The sequence below is a fragment of the Salvelinus sp. IW2-2015 genome, linkage group LG20 (genome assembly GCF_002910315.2).
Source record: "Salvelinus sp. IW2-2015 linkage group LG20, ASM291031v2, whole genome shotgun sequence".
NCBI lineage: Eukaryota > Metazoa > Chordata > Actinopteri > Salmoniformes > Salmonidae > Salvelinus > Salvelinus sp. IW2-2015.
In genome coordinates this window covers 21062572-21086409 of record NC_036860.1, presented here as the reverse complement: position 1 = coordinate 21086409, position 23838 = coordinate 21062572, and the positions used below count along the sequence as shown (strand labels likewise).

General features: G+C 45.3%; 1 protein-coding gene across 1 annotated transcript in view; it reads left to right on the top strand.

The window, feature by feature from the left end:
* Nucleotides 1-23838, top strand: part of ablim3 (actin binding LIM protein family, member 3) — a 117748-nt gene that overhangs the window by 7466 nt on the left and 86444 nt on the right. Inside the window, exon 2 of the mRNA XM_070449724.1 lies at nucleotides 14957-15109. Coding sequence (XP_070305825.1) covers nucleotides 14957-15109 — 153 coding nt within the window. The remainder of the gene's footprint in view (nucleotides 1-14956; nucleotides 15110-23838) is intronic.

Here is a 23838-nt window from a genome sequence, read left to right as displayed (position 1 = left end):
CATAAGGAAGCAGTTCGGTTAACATTGAGGTACGAGTCGTGGAGATGCGGAGGAGTTATGGGACAGATTGGAGGAAAGTGAAAGGAGTGGGAGATTTATGAGACATTCGATGAGTTGTTGGTGATATTGGAGGAGAGCGAAGAGAAGAGATGTTGGTTTGGCGTAGTATACACGGTACTCGCCCTGAGGTGTGTGATTACCGGTGGAGAAGCGAGAGTACGGGCAGACACCGTGTTATGCGGAAGAGCGCACGGTGTCTCCTGTACGGGGTGCATTGCCCGGTGCAGTAATTCCAGCTCCACGTATCGGCCGGGCTAGATTGAGCATTGAGCCAGGTGTCATGAAGCCGGCTCAACGCATCTGGTCTCCAGTGCGTCTCCTCGGGCCCGGTGTACATGGCATCAGCCTTACGCATGGTGTCCCCGGTTCGCACAGCACAGCCAGTGCGGGTTATTCCACTCCCCGCACTGGTCGGGCTACGGGGAGCATTCAACCAGGTAAGGTTGGGCAGGCTTGGTGCTCAAGGAGCCAGTACGCTTCACGGTCCGGTATTCCGGTCACCTCCTCGCTCCAGTCCAGTACCACCAGTGCCAACAACCACGCACCAGGCTTCCTGTGCGTCTCCAGAACTCTCGGTTCCTCCTCCACGCACTCTCCCCTGTGGTGCGTGTCTCCAAGCCCCCGTCCACCAGTTCCGGCACCACGCACCACAGCCTATTGTGCGTATCCAGAGCCTGTACGCACTGTTGTTTCTCCCGCACTAGCCTTGAGGTGCGTGGCTACAGCCGGTGCACGCAGTTCTCGGCAGCGAAACGCACCAGCCTTAGTCGCTTTGGAGAATCCAGTGTGCCCTGTCCTCTGCTGCCCCGCACTAGGCCTAGTGGTGCGTGTCATCAGTCCCGGTACGTCAGACCAGTTCGCCACACCAGGCCACCGACGCACCAGGCCTACCTGTGCGGGGCCTGAGCAGGTGCAGAGTCGGCCGTTTCTGCCCAGCGCCACATCTGAGCTGCCGCGTACTGCGCCAGGCGCCGTCTGCCCAGCGCCATCTGTGGCTGCCCTGTCTGCCCAGTGCCTACGTGAGATGCGATACATGCCAGCGCCATCTGAGCTCGGGCCTGCCTGCCCAGCGCCATCTGAGCTGCTGCCTGCCCAGCGCCATCTGAGCGCGTTCCGTCTCCGCGCAGCGTCATCTGAGCCGCCCGTCTGTCCCGAGAACTGTCAGAGCCGCCCGTGCTGATCCGAGCCGATCAGAGCCTGCGACCGTCTTCCCGAGCCGTCGACCGCCCGTCAGTCGAAGCTGCCAGAGCTGCCGCCATCAGGAGCTGCTAGAATTCGCCGCCAGTCTCAGGAGTGCTAGAGCCGCCCGCAGTCAGAGCTGACCAGAGCCGCCCCGCCAGTCAGGAGCTGCCGGAGCGCCGCCCAGTCAAGGAGCGACCAAGTCGCCCGCCAGTCATGAGCTGCCCTCCAGTCATGAGCTGCCCTCCAGTCATTGAGCTGCCTCACAGTCATGAGCTGCCTTCCAGTCATGAGCTGCCTTCCAGTCAGAGCTGTCTCCAGTCATGAGCTGTCCTCCAGTTCATTGAGCTGCCATTTAGTCATGAGCTGCCATTTAGTCCGGAGCTGGCCTTCAGTCCGGAGCTGCCCTTCAGTCCGGAGCCTGCCCCTCGTCCTGAGCTACCTCTTCTGTCTTAAGCTACCTCTCTGTCTTAAGCTACCTCTCTGTCATGAGCTGTCCCTCAGTCCGAGGAGTTCCTCAGTCTAGTGGGGACCTTTGATGGTAAGCACGGGGAACTGGCTCAAGTCTCCCACTTGACCCAGCCACACACACCCGTGTGCCACCCCCCAATACATTTTTGGGGGAGCCTCTCGGGCTTCCAGCCACCCTGCCTTGCTAGCTCCTGCTGCTGCTGCTGCTGCCGCTGCTTCCCGTAGCCACGCTGCGTAGCCAAGTGTTCAACATGTTTAATAAACAAAGAGAAGGTAACGTGAACACTATACAAAATAGAAAATAACAAACGTGAAAACCGAGACAGTCCTATCTGGTGCAGAACACAAAGACAGAAGACAACCACCCACAAACCCCAACACAAAACAAGCCACCTAAATATGATTCCCAATCAGAGACAACACAAAACACCTGCCTCTGATTGAGAACCATATTAGGCCAAACATAGAAACAGACAAACTAGACACACAACATAGAATGCCCACCCAGCTCACGTCCTGACCAACACTAAAACAAGTAAAACACACAAGAACTATGGTCAGAACGTGACAGGATGAATACTTTTGCAAAGCACTGTATTTACTCAAGACATTTCAGCTTTTCATTTTTTATTAATTTGTAAAAATGTCTAAAAACTTATTTCCGTTTTTACATYATARGGTATTGTGTGTAGGCTAGTGACAAAACACATCTCTATTTAATCCATTTTATATTCAGGCTGTAACGCAACAAAATGTGGAAAAAGTCAAGGGGTGTCAATACTTTCTGAAGTCTTCCTAGCAACGTGATGACAGAGTAGCATCCAAAGAGGAGACAGAAGCTTGGTTGGTTCTGCTGCCAGTTCCGGATGGGCACCCTGGCTYTGCCTCTCTACCCAGATGGCACGAGAGGGACAGGGAGAGTGGCACGGCGGCTAAAGAAAGCTGCGAGGCGAGCCACCTGGAGTGTGTRTGTGTGCATACGTTTGTGTGTGACTGTGTGTGTGTGTGTGTCTGTGTGTGTGCGTGTGCATCTTATCATGTAATTTTTTATTCTACCCAACAAAAGTCGAAGAGCTGTGACCTGTCAAATTATACTGTTGTAAAGTCTGGTAACAGAATTTAAATCTTGTTCAGTTTTTTATGTGACCACGTTTTCACAAAACTCTGTTTTTATTTTATTTATTTAACCTTTATTTAAYAAGGCTAATCAGTTAAGAACAAATTCTTATTTACAATGATGGCCTACTAAAAGGCAAAAGGCCTCCTGTGGGAATAGGGGCTGGGATTAAAAATATATACTGTATATTTTTAAATAAATATAGGACAAAACACACATCACGACAAGAGAGACAACACAACACTACATAAAGAGAGACCTAAGACAACAACATAGCAAGGCAGCAACACATGACAACACACCATGGTAGCAACACAACATGACAACAACATGGGACCAACACAACATGGTAGCAGCACAAAACATGGTACAAACATTATTGGGCAGAGACAACAGCAAAATGGGCAAGAAGGTAGAGGCCACAATACATCATGCAAAGCAGCCACAACTGTCAGAAATAGTGTCCATGAGTCTTTGAATGAAGAGATTGAGATAAAACTGTCCACTGTGAGAATTTGTTGCAGCTCATTCCAGTCGCTAGCTGTAGCAAACTGAAAAGAGGAGCGAACCAGGGATGTGTGTGCTTTGGGGACATTTAACAGAATGTGACTGGCAGAACGGGTGTTGTATGTGGAGGATGAGGGCTGTAGTAGATATGTCAGATAGGGGGGAGTGAGGATTAAGAGGGTTTTATAAATAAGCATCTTGCGACGGGTATAAGAGGAGTATAAAGTGCAGTGATGTGTCCTATAAGGAGCATTGGTGGCAAATCTGATGGCCGAATGGTAAAGAATATCTAGCACCCTTACCTGCCGATCTATAAATTACGTCTCCGTAATCTAGCATGGGTAGGACGGTCATCTGAATCAGGGTTAGTTTGGCAGCTGGGGTGAAAAAGGAGCGATTACGATAGAGGAAACCAAGTCTAGATTTAACTTTAGCCTGCAGCTTTGATATGTGCTGAGAGAAGCATAGTGTACTGTCTAGCCATACTCCCAAGTACTTGTATGAGGTGACTACTTCAAGCTCTAAACCCTCAGAGGTAGTAATCACACATGTGGAGAGAGGGGCATTCTTCTTACAAACCACATGAACTTTGTTTTGGAGGTGTTCAGAACAAGGTTAAGGGTAGAGAAAGCTTGTTGGACACTAAGAAAGCTTTGTTGTAGAGCATTTAACACAAAATCCGGGGAGGGGCCAGCTGAGTATAAGACTGTATCATCTGYATATAAATGGATGAAAGAGCTTCCTACTGCCTRAGCTATGTTGTTGATGTAAATTGAGAAGAGTGTGGGGCCTAGGATTGAGCCTTGGTGTACTCCCTTGGTGACAGGCAGTGGCTGAGACAGCAGATTTTCTGACTTTATACACTGCACTCTTTGCGAGAGGTAGTTAGCATACCAGGCCAAAGACCCCTCAGAGACACCAATACTCCTTAGCCCACCCACACGAATGGAATGGTCTACCGTACTAAAAGCTTTGGCCAAGTCAATACAAATAGCAGCACAACATTGCTTAGAATCAAGGGCAATGGTGACATCATTGAGGACCTTTACGGTTGCAGTGGCACATCCATAACCTGAGCGGAAACCAGATTGCATACAAGAGAGATTACTATAGACATCAAGAAAGCCAGTCAGTTGATTATTGACAAGTTTTTCCAACACTTTTGATAAACAGGGCAAAATAGAAATACGCCTATTATAGTTAGGATCAGCTTGATCTCCCCTTTAAATAAAGGACGAACCGTGACTGCCTTCCAAGCAATGGGAACCTCCCCAGAAAGGAGAGACATGTTAAAAAGGTTGGAGATAGGCTTTGCGATGATAGGGGCTAGAGGTTGACCGATTATGATTTTTCAACACCGATACCGATTATTGGAGGACCAAAAAAAGCCGATATCGATTAATCGGACGATTTTTATATATATATTTGTAATAATGACAATTACAACAATACTGAATGAACAATGAACACTTTTATTTTAACTTAATATAATACATCAATAAAATCAATTTAGTCTCAAATAAATAATGAAACATGTTCAATTTGGTTTAAATAATGCAAAAACAAAGTGTTGGAGAAGAAAGTAAAAGTTCAATATGTGCCATGTAAAAAAGCAAACGTTTAAGTTCCTTGCTCAGAACATGAGAACATATGAAAGCTGGTGGTTCCTTTTAACATGAGTCTTCAATATTCCCCGGTAAGAAGTTTTAGGTTGTAGTTATTATAKGACTATTTCTCTCTATACCATTTGTATTTCATATACCTTTGACTATTGGATGTTCTAATAGGTACTTTATTGCCAGCCTAATCTCGGGAGTTGATAGGCTTGAAGTCATAAACAGCGCAATGCTTGAAGCATTGTGAAGAGCTGTTGGCAAACGCAGGAAAGTGCTGTTTGAATGAATGCTTATGAGCCTGCTGCTGCCTACCACCGCTTAGTCAGACTGCTCTATCAAATCATAGACTTGATTATAATATAATAACACACAGAAATACGAGCCTTAGGTCATTAATATGGTCAAATCCGCAAACTATCATTTCGAAAACAAACGTTTATTCTTTCAGTGAAATACGGAACCGTTCCGTATTTTATCTAACGGGTGGCATCCATAAGCCTAAATATTGCTGTTACATTGCACAACCTTCAATGTTATGTCATAATTATGTAAAATTCTGGCAAATTAGTTCGCAACGAGCCAGGCGGCCCAAACTGTTGCATATATCCTGACTCTGCGTGCAATGAACGCAAGAGAAGTGCCACAATTTCCCTAAATAATGTTGCCTGCTAACATGAATTTCTTTTAACTAAATATGCAGGTTTAAAAAAATGATTTTAAGAAAGGCATTGATGTTTATAGTTAGGTACATTCGTGCAACGATTGCGTTTTTTTCCGCAAATGCGCTTTTGTTAAATCATCCCCCGTTTGGCGAAGTTGGCTTTGTTTGTTAGGAAGAAATGGTCTTCACACAGTTCGCAACGAGCCAGGCGGCCCAAACTGCTGCATATACCCTGACTCTGTTGCACAGAACGCAAGAGAAGTGACACAATTTCCCTAGTTAAAAGAAATTCATGTTAGCAGGCAATATTAGCTAAATATGCAGGTTTAAAAATATATACTTGTGTATTGATTTTAAGAAAGGCATTGATGTTTATGGTTAGGTACACATTGGTGCAATGACAGGGATTTTTTCGCGAATGCTCTTGTTAAATCACCCGTTTGGCGAAGTAGGCTGTGATTCAACGATTAATTAACAGGCACCACATCGATTATATGCAACGCAGGACAAGCTAGATAAACTAGTAATATCATCAACCATGTGTAGTTAACTAGTGATTATGTTAAGATTGATTGTTTTTTATAAGATAAGTTTAATGCTAGCTAGCACCTTACCTTGGCTCCCTGCTGCACTCACATAACAGGTAGTCAGCCTGCCACACAGTCTCCTCATGGAGTGCAATGTAATCGGCCATAATCGGTGTCCAAAAATGCCAATTACCGATGTTATGAAAACTTGAAATCGKCCCTAATTAATCGGCCATTCCGAWTAATCGGTCAACCTCTAATAGGGGCAGCAATCTTAAAGAAGAAAGGGTKGAAACCATCTGACCCAGATGGTTTAATGGGGTCAAGTTTCAGGAGCTCCTTTAGCTCCTCTGCCTGCAGGGAGAAATKTTGTAGCGGGGCTCGGGGAAAAAAGTGAGATGCATCAGGGATAGTCGCGTTAGAAGGGGTGGGAGATGAGGAAATGTTGGATGTGCAAGGAGACATGGCTGAGACAAATAGGAATCCTGACTTAATGAAGTGGTGATTAAAGAGCTCAGCCATGTGCTTCTTGTCAGTAACAACCACATCATCAACTTTAAGGGACATGGGCAGCTGTGAGGAGGAGGTTTTATTCTCAAGGTCTTTAACCATTTTCCAGAACTTCTTGGGGTTAGACCCACAGATGGAGAACTGCTCCTTAAAGTAACTAACTTTGGCGGAGTGCACTTACTTATAATTTGCCTGAACGAGAGCCAGTCAGCCTGAGTATGCGTGTGCTGAGCCTTTCCAAATGCATTTCTTGAGGTGGAGTAACTCTGCAAGATCACGGTCGAACCAGGGGCTGAACCTGTTTTTAATTCAAATTTTCTTTATGGGGGCGTGTTTGTTAACAATACCACTGAAAATATCGAAAAAGCAGGTACAAGAGTCTTCGGCAGAGGGGATCAAGCTGATTCTATACCATTTTATAGAGGCCAGTTCATGAACGAAGGCTTGCTCATTAAAGGCTTGCTCGTTGACATTAAAGGCTTGCGTCTATGACAAATCAGGACAGGTCATTTCACTGAGCAGCCATTAYGAACACATGCTGTTAAACAGTGATTACTAAGGTCATTACAGAAAACACCAGACTGATACGTATCAGGATTATTTGTGAGGATAACATCAAGGAGAGTAGCCTTTTCTGGGTGTTTGGAGTCATACCTTGTGAGATTGGTAATCATGTGAGAAATGTTTAGGGGCCAGTAGAGAGCTAAGGGCAGGTAGGGTACAGACCGGTGCTGATGGAGGACGACAGCACCCAGCAACAGTCAACAAAGAGCTATTTTAAAGTTTAATGCTTAAAACCCGCAGATCAAATTGTTTGGGGACAGACTTGGTGGAGACAACCGAGCACTGAAGGTGATCCTTGGTAAAGATTGTCACTCCCCCACCTATGGAAGATCTGTCTTGCCGATAAAGGTTATAACCAGAAAGGWTAACATCAGTAATCAAAACACTCTTCCTTAACCAGGTCTCAGTAATGACCAATACATTTGGATTGGAGCTGTGAACCCACACTTTCAATTGATCCATTTTAGGTAATAAGCTTCTATTGTTAATGTGCACAAAATCCAGGCTTTTACGGAAGCAGAAGTCAGTGAAGCAGATATCAKAGCACAAGTCAGAATTGGGGCTAGCAACAGTAGGTGGGCCAGGGTGTACATGCACATTTCCAGATATCATCAACAGTAATACAATCAAGGCACGGCAGAGGACAGGGAGAGCTCTGCAGTGCTGATTTATGACATCTGAAAGTGCATCAGTTGGCAACAAGATCATATTGTACAGCAATTTCATCAGGTAACATGAATACAAAGCCGGCTAGAGGAGGTTAGAATAGGATGGGAGGCCAAAAGTCAGTGTAACCAATAGAGAGTCAAATACACGATTATACAAGTGTTAAATACACTATTATACAAAAGTGTGTGGACATCCCTTCAAATTAGTGGATACTGCTATTTCAGCCACACCCGTTACTGACACGTGTATAAAATTGAGCACACAGCCATGCAATCTCCATAGACAAACATTGGCAGTAGAATGGCCTTACTGAACAGATCAGTGACTTTCAACGTGGCACTGTCATAGGATGCCACCTTTCCAACAAGTCAGTTAGTCAAATTTCTGCCCTGCTCGAGCTGCCCCAGTCAACTGTRAGTGCTGTTACTGTGAAGTGGAAACATCTAGGAGCAACAACGGCTCAGCCTTGAAGTGGTAGGCCACACAAGCTCACAGAACGGGACCAGTGAGTGCTGAAGCACGTAAAAATTGTCTGTCCTGGGTTGCAACACTCACTACCGAGTTCCAAACTGCCTCTGGAAGCAACGTCAGCACAATAACTGTTCGTTGGGAGCTTCATGAAATGGGTTTCCATGGCCGAGCAGCCGCACACAAGCCTAAGATCACCATGCGCAATGCCAAGCRTCGTTGCGATTGGTGTAAAGCTCGCCGCCATTGGACTCTGGAGCAGTGGAAATCACACACTTCACTATCTGGCAGTCCTGCGTATRAATCTGGGGTTTGGCTGATGCGAGGAGAATGCTACATGCCCAAATGCAACTGTAAAGTTTGGTGGAGAGGGAATAACAGTCTGGGGCGGTTTTCCATGCTTCGGGCTAGGCCTCTTAGTTCTAGTGAAGGGAAATCTTAACACTATGGCATACAATGACATTCTAGACGATTCTGTGCTTCCAACTTTGTGGCAACAGTTTGGGGAAGGCCCTTTCCTGGTTCAGCATGACAATGCCTCCGTGCACAAAATGTGGTCCATACAGCGATTATTTGTCGAGATGAGTGAAGAACTTGACTGGCCTGCATAGAGCCCTGACCTCAACCCCATCGAACACCTTTGGGATGAATTGTTTGACGATGGTGTCTACATACTTTTGGTTATGTAGTGTGACTGTATTATTTTGCCTCTGTGTTCTTCTGCCTGAACTTGACCTTGACCTGACGGAGCCAATCATTGAGTTTCCAGATCCAGTCTGACCCCTGTTGTCTGACGTCTCACCCCGTCACAGAGGCAAAGTAATACCCATAAATCCTGGCGGCAGGCCACTCTTGACATGACGGAGTCCCTGCTGATTACACCATCACGGTGAGGTGACAATGATGCCAGGCCATCCACTTTTCCCCTCCCCTCTAAGCTTGTCAACACAGCCAGACCTCTCAGCTCGGTCACAGCCAGAGATCCAATGTACTCAGCGAATCATACTGGTTGTTTACCCAGGATCATATGCAAACAAATCACTTTTATGTGGCAATGTAGGCCATTTCTGATGAGTGTTTGTACAATAGATTGAAACAATCATAAGGATATTTACATTACATTTAGTAGACACTCTTATCCAGGAGTGAGTGCATACATTTTYGTACTGTTCCCCCGTGGGAATCAAACCCACAACCCTGGTGTTGCAAGCGCTTAGCTCTACCAACTGAGCCACTCGGGACCACATAAGGAAATTTGCCATGTCAAAGAATTTCTCTACTGTAAAGAGGTGAAGCTGTCGTCAGCTGACAGAGGGGGAAAAAACATGACACACAATGGAATTGCTGAGACTATTAGTCAGTGTCATCGATACCAAAGCATTTCCACCCGATGCAAATATTCACCAAAACCCAGTGTGATGTTTTCCTAATGGAGCGTGGGATGTGGGGAGTTTCTATTGGACTAAAGCTGTGTAATGCTTATGCCAGCAGCGCATTATAAGCAGGTACACAGCTCCTCTCGCGGAATGATTTACAGCTCATATCCTTAGTCAATAGCAGTCACACCTGATAAATGCCTGACCTGTGCTCCACTCACACACACACGCGCGGTCAGAGAGCTTGGGTGCCGTTGCTTGGTGGAATAAACAGCACCATCAGACAGAGAGCCAGATGAGTGGAGGATAAGAGGGAGCTGTCACTCTCAGTGAGTGGAGCTGTGGCTGAGGAAGTGAACTGGATGCTTGTCTCATGCATCTCTTCCTTCCTCTGTTCTCTTGTTCTCTCCTCTTCTCTCCTCAGTTGGGAGTGGATTTGTGTTGAATTGTAGGCCTACAGATTTGATCAGGTGTTACAGTAGAACTGCCATGCGAATGAGGATGATGATGACAACCATGCGTCATCATCTCTTTATTATTATTATTATTATTATTATTATGCTATTTTATTAGGATCCCCATTAGCTGTTGCAGAAGCAGCAGCTACTCTTCCTGGGATCAACAGAAATGACATACAACAAAAACAAAACAACGACAATAAATGCATTAACTCAACAACAACAACAAAACAACAACTAAAATGATCATATGACTGGCAATCAGGAGCACGTTTAACTTGAGACCTGTCTTTTGTCTACGTAGTCAGGCCCATCATTATCTCTTTTATAACGCCCCATCCTGTACTCCGTCAGCCTTGCAAACGGATTCGCTGCTGGTCTCCGGCTCTTGTCCACACTGAGTCTTAAGTGTGGGAGTTGTATACTATAGCAGTCTACTACAGACAAAGTCTGAGCCTTGGCTGTCAGCTCCAATCTAGGGCCATCCTCTCAGACACTAATCTCCCAGGCAGAACACACTCACACCGGTGACAGGACAATTAGCAGCACAATTTCGAGCTAATAGCCCTGATTTCACTGCAAGGCCAGTGGACCTCACTGGTGTGGTTATACTGTAGTAGGCCTACTAACGTCAAATGCTTGACGTAAAGCATTTGGTTTAAGGACTACTGTGGGGTTACTGTGGATTATGTTGTAGTGGATTAGAACCATAACATGGATATTTATGACTAAATAACCAGAAAATATATTGGATTAAAGTTTGTGGCATATTTCTGTCGGGTTTTATTGTGATACTGCATTTAGGCCGGATGTACACAGCACATCATCCTTTTGAGAGATGAGCCATTTTATCTACATGCATTGTTCCAGTAATGTCCATTGAGGGAGGGGAAATGAGTGTAAGGTTTCCTCTCCTCTAATAGGGATTTAGACAGTTCCACACAGGGGATGAGAGAACTGTAATGCCCCCTCAAAAGACACTCTGTGTGTGTGTGTGTGTGTGTGTGTGTGTGTGTGTGTTGGGTTGTGTGTGTGGTGTGGGTGGGTGGTGGGTGGGGGGTGGGTGGGGTGGGTGGTGGTGTGGGTGGGTGTGTGTGTTGTGTGTGGTGTGTGTGTGTGTCGCACGCCTCGTCACCAAGCAGCATACATAGATTACACCTGTCCTCTCCTCTCATTGTGCAGTCTGGGACACAGGGTCCCATGGGCTGCACTGCCTCACTGTTCACACCCAAACAACCCTCACAAACACACCAGCTCAGGGAAATGATTCATCTCATGATTCATCGAAGGTGTTATGAATGCCAATGTCAAGTGCAGTATTAGGCCTACCAAATAAATAACCCATCCCACAAGAGATAAAAACATAGATTTTGTTGTGTGTGTTGTGTAGTGTTCACTTAAGTGATCAGGCTACTGCAGAATGATGGATAACCAGCTCAATGTGTGTTTGTTCCTTCCTGTGGTGGATGAATACAGCCTTTGAGTGGCTGGCGACTCTGTGAGTTATTTAGGAGGCCATTGTTTGGTGATCCTTCATGACGAAGACTTGTTGATTTCCCCACTCATCTTCAGCCCCCTTTTGTCTGCTGTCTGCTTTGCTTCTGCGTATGTCACAGACAGTCATGGGGCTGCTGTAGCTGTTCTGTATCACTCCCTGCTGTGAATAAATTCAGCTGGACAGCTTCAGACTCTGGCTTAACGTCATCCTGGGGCATCTTCTTAATGTGGCCTTCTCCTCCAAAGTGCTGACACTGAAAATGCACCCTGTAATCAATTGGATCCCAAATCCCACTTGATCTCTGGGTGGCTTTGCAAGAACCCTGGGTAATATGTGACTATCAAGCCCAGAATAAGCCAATATATTATCTCCAGTAGGTCTGTCTGTCTGTCTCAACAAAACATTGAAGCAGTCAGTAGGCAGGTCAACCAAGCACCAGTCACCATAGCTCTTCTGGGCTTCACTAAACCACTACTGCCTCATTCCCACACTAGCCTGATAGCTGCACTGTATGTTTTCTACTTCTCATCCCATTTTAGTAACATTTTCAGCCCTCTGTTAATGGGAGCCATTGGAAAAAAAGTAATCCTCCCAGACAGACAGTCTAGTTAGAGAGAGATAAGACCAGACAGACTTTGTTTCGAATCGCTCTTTTTCAAATTTCAAAAGTAGAGCTGGACCTGAGGACATGACCTCCTAACTGAGTGATGATGGGGCATTATGAATGATGGATTTTGGTCCAGCCAGAGGACATGCTGCACACTCTAGGGCTGTTTTAATCCCTTTTGGCGTTGGACTATTTTAGTTGTTTAGAAAGACTCTAAATAATAGATTTAGCTTCCAAAAATATCCCTAATACATACAGGTCGGGGAATATTCGGAGGTCTTGTGGTCAACCATGCTGCCTAATTTACTATTTGACATTCACATATTGTACACATTGTACATATTTCCATCTCTGACTGACATCTCTGAGAGATGCATACAAAGCTCTCMCACGCCCACCATTTGGAAATATGACCATGACTCTATCCTCTTGATTCCTGCTTCCAAGCAAAAACTCAAACAGGAGGTACCAGTGACACACTCAATTCGGAAGTGATCCAATAAAGCAGATGCTGAACTACAGGACTGTTTTGCTAGCACAGACTGGAATATGTTACGGGATTCCTCCGATGGCATTGAGGAGTTAACTACCACAGTCACTGGCTTCATTAATAAGTGCATCGACGATGTCGTCCCTACAGTGACCGTACGTACGTATRTCACGACTTCCGCCGAAGTTGGTGCYTCTCCTTGTTCGGGCGGCGTTCGGCGGTCGTCGTCACCGGCTTTCTAGCGGCCACCGATCTACGTTTCTTTTTCTAATGTTGTTTTGTCTTGATTGTACACACCTGGTTCCCATTACGTTAATATTATTTTCCCTATTTAACCCTCTGGTTCCCAATATGTTTTGTGCGTGTTTGTTCCTTGTTGAGTGTTAGACTGATGTGTTATGGTGTGTTTTCCCTGCGTGGAATTTATGGTTGTTTCTTTTCGAGTAAAGTACGTCATTTTACTCAGTTCTGTGTCCTGCGCCTGAGTCCGTTCTCACCGCTGCACACTGACACTTGACAACGTATCCCAACCAGAAACCATGAATTACAGGAAACACCGCACTGACCTAAAGGCTAGAGCTGCCCCTTTCAAGGAGCGGGAGACTAACCCGGACGCTTATAAGAAGTCCCCCGTCAATACAGGACTAACATCGAATCCTACTACACTGGCTCTGATGCACGTCGGATGTGGCAGGGCTTGCAAGCTATTACGGATTACAAAGAGAAATCCAGCCACGAGATACCCAGTAACTGTAGGACATGAAGAAAGCGCATGTAGACTCAATTAGACTAGCTGGCTAGCTAATTTAGCTAGCTACAGTATCTTAGCCAACTAGCTTCTCTTGGTTTGATGGAGTCAAGACAGGTACTACGTAATCATAGTAGAAAGAGGTGGAAGGGAAGCGCTACTAAGGTACACAATAGTACATTTTGGTAGACAGAAGGTGCTCTTTGGTAAAAGGGGTGAATTGGTCATYAAAAAGAAAGGAGGACCAAGGCACTCTTCATATAATGAATTAAAATGCCTTTGTTTGTATGGCATGTTCAGTAGAAACAAGGTTTTAAAGGCCATGCAGCCGAAACGCGTCGGATTTTTAAAACCTTGTTTCTCGTGAACATGCCATACAAATAAAGGCATTTTAATTCATTATATGAAGAGTACTACGTAATCATATTGGATGATAAATAACCTAGGTATGACAAGCTAGAAGTTAGTYTACTAGCGCAAGTCTGCTTGGTTGGTTGCYGCCTATCCCTCCCTCCTCCTTGCTCCCATTTCACTCACTCAAAGTACACACACCGCAAGGCCCCTCCTCCACCTGCTCGAACTCGCGCTGTATCAGCTCTGGTTAATAAAATAACTTACAAATGGACTTTAATGCTAATTCCCTCAATCGGATCCGACCACGTCTATATGGAACTGGACGTCTTCGGGTCCGTTTGGGAACGGGTCTCTATATTGAAACATGTATTTATACATATTTGTCAGGGTGGGAAAGCCCCAGGTCCATTACGGAACAGGTCCAACTTTTTAGACCTCTACTTGAGGCCCGACATAACAATCCCTGTCACAACAGACAATGCCAGGAGCATTGTTTATGATGTCACAGAAACTGGTTTTGGGCCACAAATAGGGTGCTTTTTAATTTAGCATATTTTGCCCCGAAAAACTCAAATTAACTACAGTAACTGTTGGCTTTTCATTTTTTCGCTGTACCGTAACTGAATCCGAACCGYGACCCCAAAACTGCCAGATGTACCGAACTGTGGGTTTGGTGAACCATTACACCCCTACTGACGGCTGCATGTTAATTGCATTGGCAGGTCTAAAAGATGGCTCTGCCTGTGATTTAGGTCCACGCTGACAACCATACCGCAACCCTTTTTCTGAGGGTACTATACATTTTCCGGCTGTTCCTTGACTCATTAGCACTGATGAAGTTTAACATTGAGATTGACCTTGAGCTACACCTTCTGGTTGTTGGCTCTGTTTCCACAATGTATCTTTTCATCCAATTCACCACCGCAGATGTTGCCCCTTATGTTTTGCACTGTTGGGTACATTGCTGTTTTGTAGTGTCTGCTCTGCTTCTGCTAACAACTGAACAGATGTACGGTACAGCAGCTGTCCAGCACTTGTGATGGCTGATCTAACCACTCCTCTCCTGTGGTCTCTAGCAGGGCCGTACCAGCCCCCCCGAGGCAGCCCGAGCAGCAACAGCGGGCGTGGTGCCGCGACCATCCACTGTCTCCGCTGCCGGGAGGTCTGCAAGGGAGAGGTGGTGCGTGTGCAGAATTTCCACTTCCACGTCAAGTGCTTCACCTGCCAAGGTAAGACCCTCAGCTTCCTTCCTTTCTGTCTGTCTGTCTGTCTGTCTGTCTGTCTGTCTGTCTGTCTGTCTGTCTGTCTGTCTGTCTGTCTGTCTGTCTGTCTGTCTGTGTGGCTGTTCTCTAGACAGCCCAGCCTCCACCGTACAGCAGCACTCAGCCAGTCCATTAGAAACCATTAGCTGTCAGAGAGAGAGACAGAGATTATGTTTCTCCATGACACCCCCTGGGCTGCTCAAAGGCTGTGATCAGGAGAAAAACACAGCCTAAAAAGGAATAGCAAGGAAGCCTGCTGAGAGCTCACCATGGCAGACAAGAAAAATAAGACATGCTCATCTTCCATCTTGCAATTTATTTCCTTATTATTAAACCTATAATTAGCATTTATATATTTTCAGAATGTTCTTTCTACGTATTTCACCTAAGACATGAAAAGCAGCTTGTAGTGCCTTTAACAGTCTGTATTTGTAGGAGAAGAATAGGCAAGCCATTTCATCTCCATTGTCAGGAAGGATTCCAAAATGCCGGCGCTCCACGTGGTCTTGTTTATTATGCAAGCTGTTGCTGTGGTAACGGTGTTAGGGGGCAACCTCGCCTTAAATGATGGTTCTTCTCCGCCAGTATCAACCAATAGGAGCCCTTACTGCACGCTCTGGAGCACAGCAATCGGGTTTGCCAATTACAACGTATAGAAATCTCCCTTTATCTCTTCTCTGACTCGCTCCTTTTCTTCCTGTTTGTCTCTGTTATCTCTCGCCCCTCTCCCTTCTCTTTCTTTCATTATCTGTTCAGTCTCTCTCTTTATTTCTCTCTCTGTTCTCCTCTCTCTCGTTCTCTATCTTCCTCTCTGTCTCTATTTCTCTTCTCTCTCTCTCTCTCTCTCTCTCTCTCTCTCTCTCTCTGTATCTATCAGTCCCTGCCTACTGTATTTTCCTCTTGTTTTCCTCTTGTTTCCACCATTAGAACCGCAGTACACCCCTCCACCCACACTCTCTCAGTCACGGTGCGCCTACCAAGCTAGTGAGAGTCTGAGAGCTGCAGACTGAGGGTGCTGATCTGACAGCTCCAGCTCCAGCTCCACCACCACAGACACCTCAGCTCCTGGCTGATCTGCCCTCCTCAGCTTCCTCCTACAGCAGAGAGGAGACTGGGCCCTGGGAATGCGTGCTAGGGGGTATGCTGGGATGATCCTGCTGAGGATCAGGCCAGTGTGTGTAAGGGAGTGGGGGGGGGGGGGGGTGATGATGAGGGTTTGTAGTGGTCCGGGGGCTAGTGTTTGGTTTGTGGGGATGTGGATTGTGTGTAGGGTAAGGTAGGGCAGCTGGTTGGTTTGTGGAGGATGTGGATTGTGTGTAGGGTAGGGTAGGAAGCTGGTTGGTTGTGGAGGATTGTGGATTGTGTGTAGGGTAAGATAGGGCAGCTGGTTGGTTGTGGAGGATGTGGATTGTGTGTGGGTTAAGGTAGGGCAGCTGGTTGGTTGGGAGGATGTGGATTGTGTGGTAGGGTTAGGTAGGTCCGCTGGTTGGTTATGGAGGATGTGGATTGTGTGTAGGTAAGGTAGGGCAGCTGGTTGGTTGTGGAGATGTGGATTGTGTGTGGGTAAGGTAGGGCAGCTGGTTGGTGTGGAGGATGTGGATTGTGTGTAGGGTAAGGTAGGGCAGCTGGTTGGTTGTGGGAGATGTGGATTGTGTGTAGGGTTAGGTAGGGCAGCTGGTTGGTTGTGGAGGATGTGGATTGTGTGTAGGGTAAGGTAGGGCAGCTGGTTGGTTGTGGAGGATGTGGATTGTGTGTAGGGTAAGGGTAGGGCAGCTGGTTGGTTGTGGAGGATGTGGATTGTGTGTAGGGTAAGGTAGGGCAGCTGGTTGGTTGTGGAGGATGTGGATTGTGTGTAGGGTTAAGGTAGGGCAGCTGGTTGGTTGTGGAGGATGTGGATTGTGTGTAGGGTTAGGTAGGGCAGTGGTTGGTTTTGTGGAGGATGTGGATTGTGTGTAGGGTTAGGTAGGGAGCTGGTTGGTTGTGGAGGATGTGGATTGTGTTAGGGTAAGGTAGGCTGGTTGGTTGTGGAGTATGTGGATTGTGTGTAGGGTAAGGTAGGGCAGCTGGTTGGTTGTGGAGGATGTGGATGTGTGTAGGGTAAGTGGGCAGCTGGTTGGTTGTGGAGGATGTGGATTGTGTGTAGGGTAAGAGGGCAAGCTGGTTTGGTTGTGGAGGATGTGGATTGGTGTGTAGGGTTAGGTAGGGCAGGTGGTTGGTTGTGGAGGATGTGGATTGGTGTGTAGGGTTAGGTAGGGCAGCTGGTTGGTTGTGGAGGATGTGGATTGTGGTGTAGGGGTAAGGTAGGGCAGCTGGTTGCGTTGTGGAGGATGTGGATTGTGTGTAGGGTCTGAGGTAAGGGCAGGTGGTTGTTGTGGAGGATGTGGATTGTGTGTAGGGTTAGGTAGGGCATGTGGTTCCAGACACAGGAGTCAGATGGTTGGAGTCTTACAATGTTTATTAATCCAAAAAGGGGTGGGCAAGAGGATGGTCGTGTGCAGGCAAAAGGTCACAACCAGTTCAGAGTCCAATAGGTCCCGAAGGGCAGGCAGATTCAAAGTAAGGACAGGCAGGATGATCAGGCAGGCGGGAAGGTAGTCCAGAGTCAGGCAGTGGTCGAAACCGGGAGGACTAGCAAAAGAGAATAGAAAAGGAGTGCGTGGAAAAACACACTGGTTGACTTGACTAAACATACAAGATGAACTAGCCCAGAGAGACAGGAAACACAGGGATAAATACACTGGGGAAATAAGCGACACCTGGAGGGGGTGGAGACAATCACAGGGACAGGTGAAACAGATCAGGGMGTGACAGTGGTTGGTTGTGGAGGATGTGGATTGTGTGTAGGGTTAGGTAGACCTGGTGGACAGCAGGTGATTTTCCTAACCTGCCGCAGGTCTCAGGCGTTGAGCTCAGAAACACAGTCTATCCACCTGGTAGCCCACTGTGAGCTGATAGTGTCTGTCTGCCTTTCAGAGCAGATGTTTCCCACTGTAGTCTCACGGCTTTAGGCAGAGCACGCCATGCCTGGTCTGCTACACTGTGCATTTGTTTTACACTGGCCGTCATTAATCCTCAGGACGAATCTAATCTCCACCTGTGTACTCCTCCCACACACAGCAGATTTTTGGAAAGTTGTGTTACAGCAGCGGTACTGAGTTGGTGAAAGTGCGCCTGACCTTTTAACCGAGCCAAACAACAAGCCTATGCCTCTGTGTTGGAGTGGGAGTAAAATGGAATTAGGGAAGGAGGAAAATATTTAGTAAAAGCCTCATTGTTGTTGTTTTTTTGTCACGCACGTTTGAAGTCCTCTGCTCGGGTTGGGATGATGTCCCTTTTCAGTGTGTTGTGTGCTAGCTGGGAGGGAGACAGTGAGAGAGGGTGGGATGCAGCGATGCGCGGGGAACATCCATGCCAAGATGCCAATACAGACGGTCTGTGTTCCGACAGCCCAAGCATGAAATTGATTTTCCCTCACCACACAAAAAGCCATTGATGAGTCTTGTGGTCGCCGAACGAGCCATCATCCCACACTGGAAGCCAGTGGCCAGATGAAAACTGAAACGCAAATGTTTCATATTATACCTTWTCAGTGTGAGGAAGCGTAAAGAAATACAATGACATGAGCACCTGGAAAGAACTGACCATGTGGAAACAGAATACCTAATATAGAATCCTGGAGTCAGCAGTCTATCCAGTATCCGCAGTCAGCAGGTACCTAACCAGATCAGCCTCTTAGTCTGGGCCCTCTCTGGCCCTCTCTCACTCTCTCTGGCCCGCATGGGCCTTCCCTGGCCCTTACTGGCCCTCTCTGGCCCTCACTGGCACTCCCTTTCTGAATGATGTCAGGTCTGGTGTAGAAGCAGGTAGTTAGCACAGAGGGTCTCATCTCTCCAAGACAATAGTTACTGTTGTCGCAATATTGTGGGCACTAGATTGTCTATGTTAATCCAGTATTCCTAAGAACAGGGTTTCCCAAACTCGGTCCTGCCCCGCCCCGGGTGCCTGTTTTGTTTTTGCCCTATCACTAAACAGAAGATTCAAATAATCAAAGCTTGATTATGAGTTGGTTATTTGAATCAGCTGTGTAGTGCTAGGGCAAACACCAACACGTGCATCCGGGGGGGCCCAGGACCGAGATTGGGAAACCCACGCCTTAGAACACCACAGAGTTGCGTACAAAGATGGAGGAGAACAAGTGAGAATTGCCTCTGAAGATGGGTGGCATGTAGCCTAGCAGTTAAGATTGTTTGGCCAGTAACCTAAAGGTTGCTGGTTCGAATCCCCGAGCCGACTCGGTGAAGAATCTGTCTAAGTGTYCTTGAGCAATGCGCTTAACTCTTATTTCTCCTGTAAGTCACTCTGGATAAGAGCATGTACTCAAATGTAAGATAAAGAGAGAGAGCAAACTTCCCCTGTAGGTGTATGAGAAGCAGTTTGGAGGTCATCTGTTTTAGGAGGCCTAGATTTTAGAAGAAGGTATGTWTTATTTTGTGTTTTATTCAGATTAGCTGGTTGTTGAAGCAGCAGCTACTCTTCTTGGGGTCCACACAAAACATAAAACATGACTTAATACAGAAGAACATCAATAGTCAGGAACAGCTCAAGGACTGAACTACACAAATGTAAAATAAGAACAGTAGATAGCCGTGGAATTCATTATTGATTTGGAGACTGCGAAGAGACCCCTGGTGGCATGTCTGGTGGGGTAAGTATATATTAGTTGATTGTACAAACGTTTTGGAATTTTCAACACAATAGTGTTTCTTACAAAAACAAAAATGTATGCAGTCAACCTCTCTTCTACTTACATTTAACATTTTTTACATTTTAGTCATTTAGCAGACGCTCTTATCCAGAGCCATATACAGTTGGTGCGTTTCTCTTAAGATAGATGGTGGGGCAACTACATATCACAGTCGTAGCACTGTAAGTCGCTCTGGATAAGAGTGTTTGCTAAATGACCAAAATGTCATGTAAATATTGTTYAAGGTCATGCCAAGGTTCTTTGCACTCTGGGAGGGGGACACCATGGAGTTGTCAACTGTGATGGTGAGAGACTGACATGCATACTGTTGACATTAGCCTTCTGTGTACATTGAAGGGCRAGACATGCTGCTCCGTTCTGGGCCAGTTGCAGCTTTTCTCGGTCCTTCTTTGCAGCACWTGACCATATCACTGGGCAATAATGCAGATTAGATTAAACTAGAGCCTGCAGGAATTGTTTGGTCGAGTGTGGTGTTAAAAATGCAGAAAATGTCTTTATCACAGACAGACCACTCCTCATATTTACAACGATTGAATCAATATGCCTTGACCATGACCATTTACAGTGGTAAGGTGACACAACATATATTACCAGATTCAGCCGCGGTCTAGAATTTAGGTAACCAAATCCTTTTAGTTTTATATATGTTCAGGACTAGGTTATTACTCGCCACCCATTCCAAAACCGACTGCAACTCTTTGTTTAGCGTTGCGGTGATTTCACTAGCTGAAATGGGGCCATTAGTGCAGTGATTTCGCTAACTACATATGGGCGTTATTGTCCTCAGGCAAAGCCACTTGGAGAAACAAAAATGTGTTAATAGACCAGAAAGAGAGTACCAAACCTCTCTGCCAATAACAACTCGTTTTCAGTTTCCCCTCCCACTCAGACCACTCCCAGACAGTCCTAGCAAGATTATTGCTTGAGAAATTGCTCTTTGCCAAGTTTTTTTTTTTTTTTTTTTACTCGTTTTCAGTTTCCCCTCCCACTCAGACCACTCCCAGACAGTCCTAGCAAGATTATTGCTTGAGAAATTGCTCTTTGCCAAGTTTTTTTTTTTTTTTTTTACCATTTTAATTGAAACAATCACAGTAAGGTACTTAATTGTCACCCAGAAATGTTTTGATATTGAGATGAAAACAGCTGCATTGGCCCTTTAAGGATTAAAGTAATTAATACTTTATAATATTGATTCAGTAGTTTTCCCTCAACAAGGGCTAATGATTCTCCGTTGGCCATCGACGTTCTGTTTAGATGAAATCTTCTACCGTATCAAGCCATGAACTCTTAAGTGCACTAATGAATCAACCATCTCTTCCAACTGGGTCTGTGGAGACTTCTCTTTTTGCCTCTGTGTTTCTAGCTTTGAACCTCACCGATCCACAGAGCCTATCTGTGTCAGAGACAATGCAATCTCTTGTTAGTTGTTGGGAGATGTGTTGGGAGATGTGAGTGAGCGTCCTTGGACAAACTCCAGGCAGTAGAATGAGTCCGCTGGGACCTGGCTGGGATTGAAGTGGGGAGGAGGCCAAAAAGGACAGGRAGGAGAGGCAAAAAAAGTAAATTCTATACAAACAGTGTCTGCCAAGCCATATATTCCCATTAGGCACAACTTGTGAGGACAGTATGAGTGGTGCCTCTAGAATGGAGGCTGTGGGAGGGGAAAGGAGAGGAGCAGGGCTGGACCTGCCCACTGTCTCTGTCTGTCTGTCCTGGGGGTATGGGGTGGAAGTCATCTGTCGGCCCATGGCGAGGAGGACAGAAGAGAAAAAAACAGGAGGGAGCTGCCAGTCTCTAGCCAGTCATACTGCAGAAATAGACCAGTAGCCTGCAGCTCCCACATTCATCTGATAAAAAAACAAGCACACTCAGACACGCACGCGCTCACACACGCGCACACACACACACACACACAGACACTCACCCACACTGGTCCAGTCTTCTTGGCATATACTGTAACTATTGTATCTAGATGAAAGAAGATAAAATGAACATTGTCATGAGAAGGGGATTTTTTTTGACTCATTGACGTTTATGATGCTATTTATAGGGATGCAACGTATCACATCTCTCTTTTTTTTTTACGGTGATCTAGTAGTGCACTTCTCTCTAAATCGTATCAAAGTTTATTGGTCGCGTACACAGATTTGCAGACGTTATCGCAGGTGCAGTGAAATGCTGGTGTTTCTAGCTCCAAAAGTGCAGTAATACCTACCAATACAAAACAATACACACATAATCCAAGAAATTAAAAGAAAGAAATTAAGACATTTCTGAAYGAGCAATGTCAGAGTCCGGAATATATATATACTGTATATATACACACATGTGTATAGACATTATCGACAGTATATGAATAGAAAAGTTGGGTACAGCAGTAGTTATATAGGATGAGCCATGACTAGAATACAGTATATACTGTACATATAAAGTGGGTAAAACAGTATGTTAACATTATTAAAGTGAACAGTGTTCAATGACTGTATGCCTTTAGAAAGTATTCATACCCCTTGACTTATTGAACATTTTGTTCTGTTACAGGCTGAGTTCAAACTTGATGAAATATATTTTTCTCACCGATCGACATACAGTACAATACCCCATATTGACAAAGTGAAAACATGTTTTTAGTAATTTTTGCAAATCTATTGAAAATGAATTACAGAAATATCTAATTTACATAAGTATTCACACCCCTGAGTCAATACATATTAGAATCACCATTAGCAACGATTACAGCTCTNTTGAAAATGAATTACAGAAATATCTAATTTACATAAGTATTCACACCCCTGAGTCAATACATATTAGAATCACCATTAGCAACGATTACAGCTCTGAGTCTTTCTAGGTAAGTCTCTAAGAGCTTTGCACTCCCGAATTGTCCAATATTTGTCCATTATTCTTTTCAAAATTCTTCAAGCTCTGTCAAATTGGTTGTTGATCATCGCTAGACAACCATTTTCAAGTCTTGCCATAGATTTTCAAGCAGATTTAAGTCAAAACTGTAACTCAGCTACTCAGGAACATTCACTGACTTATTGGTAAGCAACTCCAGTGTAGATTTGGCCTTGTGTTTTAGGTTATTGTTCTGCTGAAAGTTGAATTAATCTCCCAATGTCTGATGGAAAGCAGACTGAATCAGGTTTTCCTCTAGGATTTTGCCTATGCTTAGCTCCATTCTGTTTCTTTTCTATCCTGAAAAACTCCCCAGTCCTTAACAATTACAAGCATACCCATAACATGATGCAGCCACCACTATGCTTAAAAATATGGAAAGTGGTACTTAGTCATGTGTTGCATTGGATTTTCTACAAATATAACACTTTGTATTCAGGACAAAAAGTGAATTGCTTTGCCACATTTTATGCAGTATTACTTTAGTGCCTTGCTGCAAACAGGATGCATGTTTTGAAATATTTTGTATTCTTTTCACTCTGTCAATTAGGTAAATATTGTGGAGTAACTACATATTGTTGATCCATCTTCAGTTTCAGTTTTCTCCTATCACAGCCATTAAAATCTGTAACTGTTTTCAATTCACCATCGGCCTCATGGTGAAATCTCTGGCAACTGAGTTAGGAAGGACGCCTGTATCTTTGTATTGACTGGGTACATTGAAACACCACCCAAAGTGTAATTAATAACTTCACCATGCTCAAAGGGATATTCAATGTCTGCTTTTTAATTTTTTTACCCATCTACCAATAGGTGCTCTTCTTTGCGAGGCACTTGAAAACCTCCCTGGTCTTTTTGGTTGAATCTGTGATTGAAATTCACTGCTCGACTGAGGGACCTTACAGATAATTCTATATGTGGGGTTCAGAGATGAGGTAGTCATTCAAAAATCATGTTAAACACTATTATTGCACAGAGTGAGTCCATGCAACATTATGTGACTTGTTAAGCACATGTTTACTCCTGCACTTAT